Raw genomic sequence first — 17403 nt, 5'->3', positions numbered from 1 at the left:
TCCAAATATTATTTATTACGTATATTAATTGTACTATATTTTATCCATTGGTAATAGCAAAATGTCATCCATGAACCATAAGATTTGAGTAGTCATTGTCCTACAATGATTCTATAGAAATGGTGTATATAATTTGTACTAAGCTTATGAAAGGAAACTCGACAAGTTAATATACTTTGCCTTAACAAGTCAGAGTACTTAAGGTTTACAAGTATACATTGCATCCGTTCGACCTCCAGTGGTCAAGTTGGCGCTACTAACCCGAAAAGGGTGTCAACCCAGATGGCACTATCCAACATACTCATGCCCATAACTAATGTTTCACGATTAGGAGGGATTAGATGAGTAATACAACTTAGAAAAATAATGTATATTAATTTTAAGTACTTGTGTTTACTTGTGAAATATAGAGTATGTATCTCACCCCAAAAATATATAAACAAAGTGGGGATATAAAAACTCATTTTAATAAGTAGGTACGTGAAAATAAAAATGCAAATAGTTTCCAATCGTATGTGTCAACCATTACAGAGAATGTATAGTTCCTCCTAATGTGTTGAAGTGATTAAATAAATAGCTAAATAACAAAAAAATTAATTTTTGAATAAAATATATTCTTTTTATGTAAAAATAAAAATAAATTAAAGAAAAGAAAATAAGATAAATAAATAATTAAAAGTTATTCTTTTTGTATGTAAATCAATCCTACAATTACTTGAAATTTCCATCTACTTATTTATTGAAAATACTTTTCTTTTTATTAATTTTTACTTGAAAATATGTAAAAAAGAGAATAATAATAATAATAATAGTGTGGGAGCTCAGATAGTATTGCGACTCCCCACTAATTTCTTGTAAATTCTATGAAAATTTAATAAAAGTGTTATTTTTTTAAAATAATAATAATAATAATAATAATAATAATAATAATAATAATAATTAAAGCTATTTTTATATTTAGGACATTTAGTTGGGTCTTGTAGATATTTAAAAATAATAATAGATATTTTTATTAAAACCTTGGCATTTATCAAGAAAGATGAGAAATAATTTTTGTTTAATTTTTGTGAAATAAACTTATAAGAAATAATTATTTTTATACACACATATACAGGAGTATCCAAACCCACGAGACCATACATGGACATATTTTATTGCCACGGAGTAGGTATATCATTTGTAGAAATACACTAATACATGTGGAACCGAACAGGGTGTTTAAAACCTGTTTGTTGGATATATCTCCAATGCCATTAGCATATTATACGTATATATCTCCAATTTAAATATTTTGTAACCATTATGTTCATGTTTGTGTGATTGAATTTGTTTGTGTGTGCACATATATGTGATTACAAAGAGTGAAATATTGTTTATAGGGTAATATTTGCGTTTAGTCGGTTTCTTTGATGGTTAATATTACATATACATCTATATTATAATTAAAAGTGGAGGTTGAGATACACCTTACACCAGGAGGATTTGGCTGCACTTCGAGATATACAAGGAAGTTGAGGTTTGAGTTTCCTTATGGGGAAGAAGATGGTCATGATGAGTATTAGGTTGATTTTGTTCTAGTTTGAGTTTCTCCAGAGTTTTGTAAACCATTTTGGAAAAAAAAGGGATGAATTAATTAAATAAACTGGACTAAAAAGTGAATGGATTAATTCACAAATTAAAAGTCGACGTGAGTGAATCGTTGTATACATATGTTTCAAAATAACTTTGCTTAGTCTTTCACTTGTTAGCGCAGTGGCCGGACACCTCGGATGTTGTAACAAGGGTCACATGTTCGAATCCCATCTCGAGCATTGTTACTAGCCAATATTCTTGGAGTGCGAGTTGAATTTACCAGGTGGGGCGGGCGGGAGGGGATTGGGTAGACCCTCGTTATCCAGTCCAGATACCCGTGGTCCGACCCTTCGTTGTTCTAAAAACAAAACTTTGTTTAAAAGCATGGTTTATTATTTGATCTGGATTTGGGGTGATACACATTTAAATTTATTATGAATTTTTGTCTGAGCTCGGAATTAAAAAGTAGATTTAATGTGTTTTTGATTTTAAATTTGTTTTGATCTTGGATTAAATTCTTGTATGGAATTAAAAATTAAAAGAATTTCTAGGTTTGTTGTTTAGAAAGGATGAAGATGGGTGAACTAACATAAACCCTCATGTGACTTGCGCATGGGGGGAGTTAGCGGCAGGGACGAATGAAGTTAATGGAAATTAGACCACAGGGATGAAAAAAAATTCAAAAACTAACAGAGGGATGAAAGAGTCGTTTTTTGAATAACCACATGAACGAAATTTGTATTTAACCCTATACAATATAAGCTTTTTGTCATCAACCCCTCACACCATACATACATATATTAATAATAAAAAGCATATATACGAGACTATAAGACTAATGTGCCGTTGGAAAGATAAATTATTTTATTATTACAATATATAAAGAGAGTATCTAAAGATACCTCATATATGCTAAAGGTACACCTATATAATCATTAATTAATTAATTATGTCATTAAATGTTTTTTTAATTTATTTATTTAATCATGTTATTTATTATCTTTATTTTTTTTTCTACCCATACATTAAATGCTTTATTTTTTTACTAATTACAATATATTTTTAATAGCCAATGATGACTAATCCAACTAGTTAGAGGCATCCCAGGTTTTACCCAAAGTCTTGAGTTCGATCCTTAGGGATGACAAGTCTTGGGTTTTTTCCTGCGAATACTTGTAATGACCCATGGTCAATATCTCGTTGTCTAGGATACGTGCAAGGCTTCACCATTATACGGTGAAGTTTTATGATGTAACATACCGACTGAATGTTTGAAAAAATATATATATATTTTTAATAAAATTTATTTATTTTTATCTTTATACATTTTTGTTAAATATTATTGACAAAAAAAACTTATGTATTATATATAAATCCAAAAATAACATAACTAATGAAGATATATTCTAAAAACAATAACTAATATAATGACATTAAAAATAGATCTAATCATTTATATATAAAGAAAAACTCTTTTTTAATGATAAGTTCCGGATGAGCTAACAAAATGAATAGTCTAATAAAATATAAAAGAAAATGAAGTCTTAAATAAAAGCGTAAATTTTTTTTTAAAAAAACTAACAAATAATAGTTATAAAATGTAAATATAAACCGATGTCTTAAAAACAAATTTAACAACAATAAAGTAATGTCGTTTAAAAGAATATAAATTAAACTTAGCGTTTAAATAAAAATTAGCAAAAAATAAGCGATGGACATTATTTTATTAACATAAGTAAATATATTTGATAATAATAATAATAATAATAATAATGTGTAAATATACGACGTAATATTTAAATTTAAAAACCTAACAATAATAAAATAATTAATTACAAAAATTAGTGTAAGGATATATAAACCCATTCTCATTTAATGCAAAAAAATTAATTACAATTAATTTGTGTTATTAAGTGTTAATGTTTAATTGTATTGAAAAATGAAATGAATTAAAAATTTTGACTGATAATAAGAGAAATATGGGGTGCTTTTAGAAAATAAGGTACTTATAGCATGTCCCTATATAAATTATAACGTACTAAAATGTTTTTCTCTCTCATGCGTCCATTTCTTCAATATTTGGTCGGATATTTCTTTCTTATTTACATGACATGTTTTTCTCTCTCTCTGTCTATCCATCACACCACTATTCTGATCCATTCCATGATATGTTGATATATCATTATCACAGATTTGGTGTTCGTGTGTTTTGCATCCATAAGTGTTTCCTCCATCTTTCAATTATACGACATTGTTTGCTTACATTATGTTAGGTAAAAGTTATTTTCCAAACAATTACTAGTATTGTATTACGAATAATAAAAGTGTGTAAACAAAAAATAAATTAAGCCTAAACTCATGATTCATGTAGGTCTTTACAAAAACACACGTGTGAGTTGGTAGTGGCCGCATTTTAGATGAAGATGAGATAAGTGAAAGTGTGAAAACAAAACCACCCCCAACCCAAAATCCCAAATACTGTGGGTTATCTTTAGTACCACCAACTACATATTACAACCTATTTAAAGAAAATTCACGAACAGTGTTTTTTTCTTTATATACAGTTTTAACTTAAATATCATATTTTTGTGAGTGTGATTGTATAACAAACAGAGAGAGAGATATGAGAAGAACAAAAAAGTTGTATACACGGTTTCCTTTTTGTTTATTTTCTCCATTTAATATCCCATGTGGAGAGGCAACCGGTGCCACGTAGACATAATCCCTAATGTGTGTTATTATAACCAGAATTTCAAGTTTCTTGAATACAATAAAGCTGAACTAGAGTTCGTTCACACAATAACTTTTGGTGATTAATTGACTGCATTCCGGCGCACTTAACCCTTATAAATAATGAAGTCAATATCAAACATTCTTATTGGCTTAATAGTTTAAGAACTATTTTTATTAATCCTATTAAGTTATAAACAAGCAGGGAAAATCAAAACGGCTTAACCTCCGGTGGGAGTGTCATTTTTTACCATTTAACATACGTCTTTGAGTTTGGTCATTTGCTTATAGATACCACACTCAAAGATCATGAAAACGACGAGACTTTGCATAATCTATCCTACTAAAGTGAAATCAACTCAGGGTCTGGTATGTTTGTATATTCAACTTAGGCCGAGTATCTTGTATTGATACAATAAAAATTTTAAGAGTAATGCTACATCAACAAACAAATTACAAACAAAATTATACAAACTTATATGTCACCGATAGAACATGGAGAGAGAAGCATGAAAAAAAAAAATAATTTAATTGATCCATCACACATGACAAGTGAATTTGTAAATATGTATTTGTAATTTGTTTGTCACTAAATAATTTCCCTTTAGTGTCTCAAGATATCTTCTTTACAGATTTATATTTCTGGTTCTTAAACTAATGGTGAAGCTAAAATGAACCATGAGTTATACTTCAAGATTGGATCTTAGAATTGTGAATTGACAGAGAAATCCGTAAACAAATAAAACAGGTAATACATAATAAAGAAGTAGGTTACAACACATACCCATTCTCTGATCAGCCAGGAGTAAGTGTGTAACTTAATTAGATTATAAATTATACACGTACGACTTCACCAACTAGTCGAAATGCTTTAGAGAAAGAAGTGAATCGCTAAATAACACCATTTTATGGTGCGCTGTTTTCTTAACTATTAAATGCTGAAATGATAAAGTGGCTAAGTTTATAAATAATGAAGTCAATAACAAACATTCTTATTGGCTTAATAGTTTAAGAACTATTTTTATTAATCCTATTAAGTTATAAACAAACAGGGAAAATCAAAACGGCTTAACCTCCGGTGGGAGTGTTATTCAGTTATTTACATACTCAGATCTCACATACGGTTAAGGAGTGGTATGGATAAATCTTAGTCTGGTTATGAGTGTTCTTTTCTGTCATTTATAAAGTCAACGGGTGGGATATAGGTTCATAAATGATTTTCTTCACAATTTCAAGGATGGCATTTCCAGTGAACCCGTCATCTGTTGCGTAAAAAAGATTCATTACGTTGCACGTAGACCAAAATGCATCTTTGCAAGCTCTGGGGACAATGCTTCCCTTTGCCTCTAGAACTAATTTCATCATTTCCCTCCTTTTGCTTTCGACCAAAGTCTTCATCTCCTTTACGACCTCTTCTAGCACAGCCCCATTCTTTTCACGGCTCATCAATGCTACGGCATTGAATTTGCCTTCTTTAAATTCTCTCTGCATTAACATGGAACACGATGCATTAGTATCAGCTATGTTGATATCAGTATAAGCATACCAAAAGGAAGAAAACAGACCTTGAAGCTTTGAATATCATTTAAAAGCCGACTCTGAGTGCTCATTAGCTCAAATAGATAATGGTATTCAGAGCTTTGAACAATCTCCTCTGACAATATTGGCCCGATCAAGTAAAGAGTCGGAAGTACAACTGGGCCTAATGCAACGGATACATAAGCGTTTTTCATGTACTCATTCATTGTTGGCAGACTAGCATCTTTCGTCCATATAGCTTCTCTCAACATACTCTTCATTAAATCTAACCACTGTTAAAACAGTTCAATACATGAATACCAGCTTTTAGTAACATTTCTTATGTGTCTTATGGTTTTGGAAAGCAAAAATATGCGTTCCATTATCTTATGGGTCAATGATTTGACCAACGACCCAACTAATCTAAGAAAATGGATCAATCCTCTTATTTCTTTAAAACCCCTAGCCACATCAAAGACCGTGGGTTACATCCTCTGTTTTTAATTTGATTGGCCCATACGGATCATAAAACGACTCATGCATTGGTCAACCCAAATTGGTCAATCCATCTGATTGCTTGTCAGGTCAATAAATCAAGTTTCTCTACTCAGTTCAGGTTATGTTGCAGTAGACTTGGACACTCTAGATTTGGTCAGCTATTGGTCTTACACCATTGTTACCAAACAATGATCCACATCAAGACCCTGCTCATTGATAGGCCTAATTTAGATGCTGATGGATGCAGTATCTTAAAAAGTAAAGTAAAAAAGCCTAAGATGTTTGGAAGGTTTTTATCTTACAATTTGAATTACATGACTAGTTATATCCCGTCCTTGCCATTTAAAAGCTGCGTCTCTAGTCCAACAGATTGCATCCTTTAGTGCCAAAAATACAATGCGAACTGTCTCTGAACAGCAATCTGTTTCAACATTCACATTCCATCTGCAGAGAAAACACACTATAAAGAAGACTGCCAGTTATGTATAATTATGAACCAAAACATTAGACAAAGATGATATACATTTCAACACACTGAATCAGGTTCACCAATTCATCCATAGAGCCTCCAACATCAAAAAAGTCATCAACCACCCCTGTAAGAGTAGCATTTTTGGCCCATGAAATGCGGGCATCTGATAGTTCAGGAGACGAAAGTGTTGCAGCAACAGAGAAGTAACAGTATGCTGACTTCTGTCTAGCAAAGTTGAGTTGGTTCAATCTATTCTTTATCACCCATCTGACGACATCGGAAATTCCTTAATAAAACATAAATAAAACTATTTTAGGTTTAAAATGAAATCCAGATCAGATACATACCTTTCAAGACTTTTCACTTCCCGACGATAAATAGATTGGCATGCATTAAAATCTTCCAATGCCAACCTTAGATAATCCTGGTTACCAGTGTTTGATGAACTGGAATAATAGTACAATATTTAAAGCTATATATGCACTATACAAGTCTAAATTTTATATAAGAGTGCAATCAAGGTCTAACCGATATGTAGATTTCAAAGTTCTTGTATTATCTATATTGTAATGCTCTATATTTCTTCTAGTGGATATGCGTTCTAAACAGCCATTGAATGGAAACTTGAGAGCATCTTCCACCTGATTCAGTAATCAATTCGGATTACCACATACGTGAAAACACGTAACAACTGAAAGTCGAAGTCAAAGTTAAAACCTCTTTGTGAATATTTGAAGGGACTGATTCAGCGGATAATCTCTCTATTAGGAAATCAGACGACTTCAAAATTTTATCTCCCAATGTTAGTTCCTCTTGATACATAACTTGTGATGCCCGATTCACTTCAAGAGCTGAATATATGTCTTTGAAAGGCGCTGCAGGTGCATTCATGTAAGCGCCTTCTTTGATAATTTCAGTCAACGGGTCTACATCACAAGCCAGGTGTTCACAGTTTCAAGAAAGATAATAAAATTTTAGAAGAATACCATATATGCATTTATTTAATATACCTGAGGAGACTTCATACCCGCTGATCCTTAATACCCGAAAAGCTAGAGCACAAGTGACAACGTCCGTGAGTATTTGCTCGTCCTTCTGCACCCAACATCTAAATTTGACCGACTTTAATGAGTTTCATTGAAAAGGCTCTCAGATTGTTTTGATTTAGTAACAATGAGCACACTTGCTTCAACCAAAGTTAATATTAACTAATTACCTGTAAGTTTCATCTAAAACATTTTGAATTTCATCCTTGAAATGCCGTGCAATTCCCAACTTTTGAATGGTGTCGACCATGGAAAGTCGCAGATATAAGTCAAAGGGGTAAATAGTTGGCACTGAGATTCACCTCGTACAATCATCAAACATGTTAGCAAACTGTAGGACTTGTGCATATATAAGATACAAACTGTATGTACCTGCATTATCAAACTTTTTCAAGAGTGAAGTTAGATAACTAAGACAACCATTGTTTTGATGATGAATAAGAACAGCTGCTGTTGTGGAAGGTGAGTTTAAAACAGAACCGTTCCTCATCTGATATTTCATCACCGTGCTCCAGTCATGGTTATCTCCAAGTCCTTCTAAAATATATACCAAGTATGCTTCTCTCTCTTTTGAACCACATCTAATTGATGACAACATATGAAGATAATTATCAAGTATACAAATATACAATTTCATAATGAATATAATGAGTTAGTAGTACAAATCATATATACCTTTGTAGCTGCGATGCCCTCTCATGCAGCAACAAACTCAAATCTGTTTCATTTAATTGAAGGTCTATGTTCAAGTATTTTGCGTACTTGAGCATACCAGGAAATATGATTTCAAAACCAATTGGAGATGGTTGACTCTTGTCAGTGACAGAAGCAAAATTTAAGTCGATAAAATGTAAACCTGCCAACAAGAGCTAACTGTTAAATTTGAATCAGTAATTCAAGATAGTAAACTGAAACAAAGCGAAAAACTACAAACCTTTGTTTATTTGCTCTTCCCCGACATTCCATTGTTTTAGTGCAACAATACATGCTAATGTTGAAGATAAAGAATCTTTGGTTAACGGTTGATTCTGATGAAAAAGGCCCCATGAACCATCATCAAGCTGATTATCCATCAACCAGTTCAGACACTCAGGGAACCGAGGAGATTTAGAAGAGTCTGTAGAAGGGACCATGGCTACCCATGCTGTGTCATATGGAGAAACAGAAAGCTCCACGTTGTTGAATAGTTTTCGAATTCTTTCTTTGGTCATATCAAGGGTCTACATAAAGAATTTGGCGGTATGTGACCTACTATATATTTAAAGTATACCTATGACGATCGAGAGAGAACAACTGAACGTATGTATGCATACCAGTACATACCATGGGATTCGTTTGTGCAACATGTGAAGAAGCTGCTCAAACACAAAACCTGAATTAAGCAAAAATTGAGCAAAACGCAAAAAAAGTCCATATTGCTTAACTTACTTACCCTTGTGAAGAGCTGAAAGAGCCCATGACCGATCTGCTTTGAGTGATGAAGGGACAGCCCCGACCGCTGACATGCTCTGAATTACCATTGATGATATGCAAGTTTATTGTTGCTTCGCTTTTGCGCCTACTCCAATTTACTTATCTGAAAAGAGGATCTGCATTACAAAACTTTGCATATATTTAGAAGCATGATATGGGTTTTGTTAAAAGTACATACGAAAATTACTGTAAATCACACAACACTTGACATTTACTTCAAATATAAGTAAACAACCAAAAAAGTAGGGTGGTGGTGCATTGGCAAGGACTTATGGACTTGTGCATCTAAATGTAGTGGTCACAAGTTGTATGACTCTCGGCTTGCAAAGTGAGTCGCCTTTGGATTAGTATGCTCGCAAATTATGTGGGATAACCATGAAAAAAATTCTACAAAACAATCTATATATATATATATATATATATAGACTTTCCTTATTTTGGGAGCCATTTTTTTAAAGAACTGTGAGAACTCTCAAATTATGTATTGGATTACATGTTTTTTTTGTTCATTCACATGTGAAATGATATAAAAAAGATATGTTGTAGAAGAAACTTTTTTAAAACCCTTCAAAGTAGTCTTTTGTAAACTTGTGAACGAATATGTTCACGTTTTTGTTCACATGTGATCAAAAGAGTATATATAAGGTTTCGAAAAAAACTTTTTTCGGCAACATATATTTTTATAACGTTTCACATGTGAATGAACAAAAAAAATATGTGATCCAATATATAATTTAAGAGTTCTCAATGTTCTTATAAAAAAAATAAGTTCTCAAAATAAGGGTCATATATATATATATATAGGAAGAACTAATCAGCTAACTTGTTATAAAAAAAATGTTATGAGAGCTTCACGAATCATCAGTTAACTATAATAATTGCTATAGTATACGGTATGCATTTTGTTATACTATGATTTTGTTATTTATTATAATGTTAGTTATCATTTATATTTGAATTCGTTAGGAGTTAGCGGAAAATTTTCCTCGACGTGACCTAGCTATGCATTTGAATTTTCAAAGCCCTAGCAGTACTACGAAAGGGACTATGGTTAGGGAGTATCACATTTAAGTGACATACTTTTTGTTCTCTTTTGTATGTATTTGGCTCTTACTTCGAAAGTCAAAAGACTTTATCATATTTCAGAGACAAGAATCAGTTGGTTTCTTATATTAATGTTATGTTAACGTTAATAAATAGCTTTCTAATATATTCTTATAGAGTCAATTGTACAAGAGACCACAATCAAAATTAGTCGTCATTTGGGTTTCCCCAAAGGGCAAGAAATCAATCCTTAACGCGTGCAAATCATTCGTGTTTTTAATTCCCTGTGATTTGGAGCTCACTTGGGGTTTCTCTCTATATACTATATATTCAAAAAGGTATATAGCCAGATTTGATTAAAATAACAGACTATCATGATTTGGATGAGTATTTAAGAGTAATTTAGATATTTCAAAAAGTTCACTTTCAAGAAAAAAAAAAAATTAGAAATCAATAAGTTTTGTATAAATTCCTAAAATCAGATATTAAGTTTAAAATAATTATTTAAGTAGAAGTAAATTTTGAAAATTTTTAATTTTCAATTTTTGATTATTAATATTTTGCACGTTCCACACTCGAGATATATCCTCTGTTACGCCCACAAAAATTAATGGAATCATAAAAAATATATCCTCTGTTTCTCCCACAAAAATTAATGGAATCATAAAAAATGTGGAGCGTGAAGTGCAATTAGATTTTTTTATTTTTTTTGGGTGGTGTCAATTAGAAGATCCGTTTAAAAAAGGGTCAAGTATAGCGTAATATAACAAACTTTGGACGAATGTCTATAGTGTGAAATAACTAAAGTTGTGTTAATTCTATGTAATTATCTTTAAATTATGTCTATTATATGCAAAAAGGCATACATGACTAGGGCTGTAAACGAACTGAACAATTCACGAACAGTTCATAAACCGTTCAGCGGGAAGTTCGTTCGTGTTCGTTCGTTTAGTTAAATGAACGAACATGAACAAAGCTCTCGTTCGTTCATTTACGTTCGTGAACATTTGATAATCTGTTCGTGAACGTTCGTTCGTTTATGTTCATGAACCATTGTTCGTGAACAATATTCGTGAACAATAGTTTGTTTATGTTCGTGAACATTTGTTCGTTATGTTCATTTACAAATATAAATATGTGCTTTATATATAATATATATTATTAATACCTAACTATTTAAGAAAAAGTTAAAATAAAAATACTTAATTTATAAATATTTCGTTCATTTGTGTTCGTTCATTAGTGTTCGTTCGTTTGTGTTCGTGAATAGTCGTTCATGAACACAAACGAACAAACATGAATAAGTCATTTTGTTCGTTAATCTGTTCGTGAACCATTTGTTAATTTAAACGAACAAACATGAACAAGGTCCCGTTCGTGTTCGTTCGGTTCGTTTACAGCCCTATATATGACAACCATATATAGCTGCCACTTGTTAGTTTTTTATTGGTCGGATATATTTTCTTACATACAATAGACATAATTTAAAGATAATTATATACAACGAACACAACTTTAGTTATTTCACACTATAGAAATTCATTCAAAGTTCGTTACATTCCAAGATACTAATCTCTTTAAAAAAAACAAGTGGTCACCAAAGAAATTTTTACACCACTCTTTTACATAAATAACCTAATTATTCACCCCCGATATCAGACGTCACCGTCACCACGCTGTCAGCATTATCGCCGCATCGTGTGAGTATTAGTCCAAGAAATACAAACTTAGTTAGATTCATAAATAATGACATAAGAAAAATGATAAATAAAAATAATTAAAAAAAAAAAGAGTTTTGCTAAATGCAACCTTAAAGTCTGTAGTTAAAATGTATTAAATAGTTGTATATTTATTATAAAAATTTAAAAGTATTTTTTTATATATAAGGTAAAAGTTTAACATTCTCTTAAAATAAAAATAATAAAAATAAAAAGAAACCAATAACTTAATCAAACACAAGGCCCACTGGACTACTAGGCTAGACACTTGGATCCGTTCAGCGTTTTGTACTACTAAATAAAGAAAGTACCCTTAAAAAGAGAAACTAAATAAAGAAAGTATTATAATATTCCCTGAAAAATCGATGACTATAATTATAGAATAGTAAAAGACTAATAGAGTCAACTCATGTTTGCTGCCCTCATCTTTTTGTCTTCGTCATATTTTAAACCTTCCAATCCTTCCATAACTGATAATACTTATTATTATTATTATTATTTATAAATAAATAAATAGAATAATTTAAATAGACCAAAATGCTACATCGTTTAGAAATACAAACCTTTTAATGCACATTTTAATATCAAAATGAAAGACATAGTTCCATATACGAAATCAACATCATCAACAAAAAATCAATTAAAAAAAAAAAAGATACAGTAGATAATGACAAAAAGTGTAGGGTACATATTGTTCATGTATACTTTAAGTAGATATATGACATGATAATTCAATGAAGGAATGCATCAAGATCCAATTTGAAGACCATCATTGGGTGATCCAGATGACATGATATTTCATTATGAAACAAATAAAACTTTGCTAAGAGGGGTGGGAGTGGATGTGGGGTGAGGCGCGGTGAACCCCGGCCCCGCGTGGGAACACCGCCGCCGGTGGGTCGGGGTGGGGAAAGGTTGGCCGAAAACGGGGAAGGTTCACCGAGGAGAGAGAATGGGAAGTGGGGCCCGCGCGCAGGAAAGGAACCAATGGTGGCTGGACACGTGGCGAGGGGAGCGGGGGAAGCTAGCCGTTGCCTTTTTTTTTTCTTTTACCTCTTTCTCTATATATATACACTCTTTTCTTCCCAAAACAACACACAACTACTCTCATTTTCACTACATTTTTATAAAATTCAAACACCCCAACCTTTTCATCACTATTTTCTTACACCCAACACCAAAAAATATGGCTTCCGGTATTTTGGATAATTCGAGCGACTCTCCCGACGAGTCAAACGATAGTCTATGGAATTCTTTGTTAACGCGTTACACTTTCTTGAAGATACGGAAACTTCTAGTGCTCCTCAAACTCGACGGTATACGGACCGGCGTCAGGAAATTGGTCTTGCCACTCTTTTGAACGATTGGTTCGTTCAACAACCAAAATACGAAGACGATTACTTTCGAAAGAAGTTTCGAATGGACAAGACCATGTTTTTAGATATTATGCGCGACATTGAAGCAAACTTCCCGTATTTCCAAGAACGTTACGATGCAAGAGGAAGAAAAAGTTTTACGGCGATACAGAATTGCACATCCGCCGTTAGGCAACTCGCGACGGGTAACGCACCAGACGAGTATGACGAGTACTTGTGCATGGCAGCCAGAACCGCACGAGAGACCCTTGATTATTTTTGTGACGCCATCATTCGGTTGTATAGCCGAGAGTACCTACGCAGGCCGACGTCACACGACGTTGCACGCATCTTCGAGGCCCACGAGCTTCGACATCATATGCCTGGGATGCTTGGTAGCATCGATTGCACACATGTCGAGTGGTCGGCATGTCCTAGACGTTTGAGAGGACAATACACGAGGGGTGACCACAACGGTCCAACTATTATGCTTGAAATCACCGCGTCACAAGATTTGTGGATTTGGCATGCTTTTTTCGGTGTCCCGGGGTCGAACAACGACATCAACGTGTTGAACCAATCCGATTTGTATGTCACAGCGCGTAACGGAACGGCTCCGGATTCTTCATTCCACGTGAATGGCCGAGATTAAAAACGTGGCTACTATCTTAGTGATGAGATCTACAACAAGTGGTCAACACTTGTTAAAGCATACCCGTATTCAACCGACCCTAAGGAAAAAAGATTCAAGAAATTGCAAGAGGCGGCCAGAAAAGATGTTGAGCGAGCTTTTGGTGTCCTCAAAGGTAAATGGAAAATTCTTCAACGACCTCTTCGACCTCTAACGAAAGACAAAATTGAAAAGTATGTTCATACATGTATTATCTTACACAACATGATCATTAAGAGGGACGTGAGGGCAATCTCACCGGTCCATATAATGGACCCGCCAGTGCAACCGGTGTTCGATGAAAGTGTGTATGCGGAGTTGATTGACGAAGAAGTTCACCATCACCTTCGATATGATCTTACGGAGCACGTATGGGCTCAAGATTTGGCGTATCTCGATGATTAGTTTTTTTTTTAGTATTATGTAATGTTTCTTTTTTTTTTTAAGTATTATTTAATGTTTATTGTTTTTAAGTATTATGTAATTTTTTTTTTTAAGTATTATGTAATGTTTCTTTGTTTTAATATAATAAAAGGGTATGTTTTTTAATTTTAATATAATTTGTGATTTTGTTAAGTAAAAATAAATGGAAATAAAAAAGATGATGTGGAAATTGGGGTTGGGATGAGTGGCGCCACCATTTTGGGATGATTTGGGGTGAATTGGGGAAGTTTGAGGTGGAGAGTTTTTATTGGAAGATGGTGATGTGGATATTTGGGGAACTTTGGGGTTGGGGAAACCACTCCCACCCCCCTAACGAGTATATGCTTTGCTCTTTTCCTGACAAATTAGACCCTGACAAGGTTGTGCTATCTGCAAAGTTGACGTCACTAATTGTCAATATTTTACCCTCTTCGTAAAAAAAAAAAAGAATCCCATGGAAATAGTAGGCTAATTTCCTAATATTCCAATTGGCGTCATTTTTACCATAAAATTTTTCTCCTTCCTCTTTAGGCCGATACTTATAACGCGTCTGACCGGCATCGGACGCGCTAGAGTCTCGGACGTTACTAGCACCGCCGCGTCTAAGCGCTGCGTCTGGCTTGTGCGTCCCATTTCGAACGCGGTAGAAGAGCTTGTGGTGGGACCCGCTTAAGGTTTTGTCCGTTGAAAACAAAAAAAAAAAAGATTTTTTCAAATAAAATTTGAAATCCAACGGCTAGTTTCATGATTTTTTAATTTTTTTTTCTCCTCCTATATATACCACTATCACACTAACCTTTTATTTCAAACTATCAAACATACACACTTCTATCTATCTTAAACCATCTCAAGCTATCACCCCAGAAAAATGTCTGATTCATCAGCATCCTCTTCCTCTAGCTCTGATTTTGAAGCAACCGAATATGAATCCATAAATCGGGCTGTTTCCCAGATGAATGCAGTTTTCAGTCCCGATGCCATAACCGCTTGTCTTAACGTTATCTTCGAGGAAGAAGAAAACGAAAGGCAGGCAGCTTCAAGTTCTTCAGCACCCAAGGTACCTAGAAGGGTGATTTATCGAGATCACCTTGGTGCTGCAAAACTTTTATACGAGCATTACTTTGCACCTAACTGCACCTACCCACCCGACATGTTTCGTAGAAGGTTTAGAATGCGAAAGGAAATGTTTCTCCGCATAGTGTGGGATATACACTCCTTTAGCAGCGTTCAACCGCTACCGAACCACTTTGAGTTTTTCCACAAAGCACCGACGGATTGTGCTGGTCGACCCGGTTTTAACATTTTCCAGAAGTGCACTTCTACAATTCGCCAGTTAGCTTATAGCTATAAGGCTGATGCTTTGGACGAGTACTTGCAAATAGCGCAAGATACAGGGTACCAATGTTTAGACGCTTTCTGCAAATGTGTGATACAACTGTATCAACACGAGTACTTGAGAAGGCCAACAGAAGCAGATATCCGGCGTCTGACTGCTAAACATGAGGAGGTCCATGGTTTTCCGGGTATGCTTGGTAGCATAGATTGCATGCATTGGGGGTGGAGGAACTGTCTGGTGGCATGGCAAGGGCAGTACACGCGAGGCGACAAGGGCCATCCCACAATCATGCTTCCTATGATTTGTGGATCTGGCATGCTTACTTTGGCCCTGCTGGTTCGAACAACGACATTAATGTTGTTAACGAATCAGATTTGTTCGAAGATTTGCTTCAGGACAGGGCTCCTAAAGTAGAGTTTGAAGTGAATGGCCAACGGTTTGTAAAGGGATATTACCTAGCAGATGGTATTTATCCTGAATGGGCCACTCTTGTCAAGTCTTTCAAGTGCTCGATGGAGCCGAAATCCAGCAAGTTCAAGAGATACCAAGAAGCTGCAAGGAAGGATGTCGAACGAGCATTCGGGGTTCTTCAAGGTCGTTGGCAGATTGTTGAGCAACAAGCCCGGTCCTACAGTGTGAACAAGATAAAACGTATCATGTTATGTTGTGTCATTCTTCACAACATGATCGTTGAAGATAACGGGCGCGCAATTACAGAGTTTGAAGAAGAGTTGATAGCTAACACTGTCCTCCCAACTCGTACGTGGTCTGAAAGGTGTTCAACGCAGCTTCGTATGTACGGGGAGTTGCGCGATAGAAGGACTCACCATGAACTCCGCAATGCTCTGGTTGAACATGTTTGGAACCTCCCGAAACACGGCCGTCAACGTTGATGTCAAGTTTCTTTTTCTTATATTAATGTGTTTTTTTCACAATTTATGTTTAAGTTTTTAAATAAATGTAATGTGTTTTATGTTTTTTATAAGTGTTGTAATTTGTTTTCTAATAATAAAATGTGTTTTATTTATAATAGGTTGTGTTTGTTTAATTTTGTGAAAAATAAAAAATGAAATAATATAATAATGGATGAATAGTGTTAGAAGTGGGTTAGAAGTAGGGGTTATAAGGAGGGGGTGTTCTTGGTGTGTCTAAAAGTGATGAATAGTGTTAGAAGTGAGTTAAAAGTAGGTTCTTATAAGTATAGGACTTAGTAGATACTGGAACACCACCTTCTCTTCTCTGTTCACCAAGGATCTATGTGCTTTCAGTTTCCATGGTAGATTCTCATGGTCAGTTGGCGGAAAGACAAAGTTGACCAGAAACGATTGAGAAAATAATACATAAACATTAACAACTACTTTCGAAAGAGAAGCATGTTACCATCATAAATCAGAATGACAATTTTCAGCCTTTTCTTTGAAAAAAATTTCAGCCCATTTACGTATGAATGGGTTAACTTGATTTATGTCTTATCTATACTGAAATGACATTGTTGACTTATATTTCATTGCATAAGACCCCCTAATTATATTAATGAAACAAATATTT

The 17403-nt window shown here is 34.0% G+C and overlaps 3 protein-coding genes across 3 annotated transcripts; 2 read left to right on the top strand and 1 right to left on the bottom strand.

Moving 5' to 3' along the window:
• Positions 1-5481: 5481 nt before the first annotated feature.
• Positions 5482-9356, bottom strand: LOC122597925 (ent-kaurene synthase 2, chloroplastic-like). The gene is made up of 14 exons (XM_043770514.1): positions 9269-9356; positions 9160-9191; positions 8771-9056; positions 8512-8692; positions 8209-8417; positions 8007-8127; positions 7801-7898; positions 7508-7716; positions 7319-7431; positions 7138-7236; positions 6842-7057; positions 6621-6762; positions 5868-6113; positions 5482-5787 (listed from the first exon to the last, which is right to left on the bottom strand). Exons 1-14 carry the CDS (start codon positions 9354-9356, stop codon positions 5482-5484), a joined length of 2346 nt encoding a protein of 781 aa, XP_043626449.1.
• A 3960-nt stretch (positions 9357-13316) lies between these two features.
• On the top strand, positions 13317-14078 carry LOC122597258. The gene has a single exon (XM_043769873.1). It carries the CDS (start codon positions 13317-13319, stop codon positions 14076-14078), a length of 762 nt encoding a protein of 253 aa, XP_043625808.1.
• Positions 14079-15387: 1309 nt separating this feature from the next.
• LOC122597257 lies at positions 15388-16748 on the top strand. Its single transcript, XM_043769872.1, has 2 exons — positions 15388-16191; positions 16251-16748. The coding sequence occupies exons 1-2, from the start codon at positions 15388-15390 to the stop codon at positions 16746-16748; spliced, it is 1302 nt and encodes a 433-aa protein (XP_043625807.1).
• The last annotated feature ends 655 nt before the right edge of the window (positions 16749-17403 follow it).

Source organism: Erigeron canadensis, chromosome 4 (genome assembly GCF_010389155.1).
Source record: "Erigeron canadensis isolate Cc75 chromosome 4, C_canadensis_v1, whole genome shotgun sequence".
In the NCBI taxonomy this organism is placed as follows: domain Eukaryota; kingdom Viridiplantae; phylum Streptophyta; class Magnoliopsida; order Asterales; family Asteraceae; genus Erigeron; species Erigeron canadensis.
The sequence above is the reverse complement of the archived record's forward strand: the minus strand, read 5'-3'. Positions and strand labels throughout refer to the sequence as shown.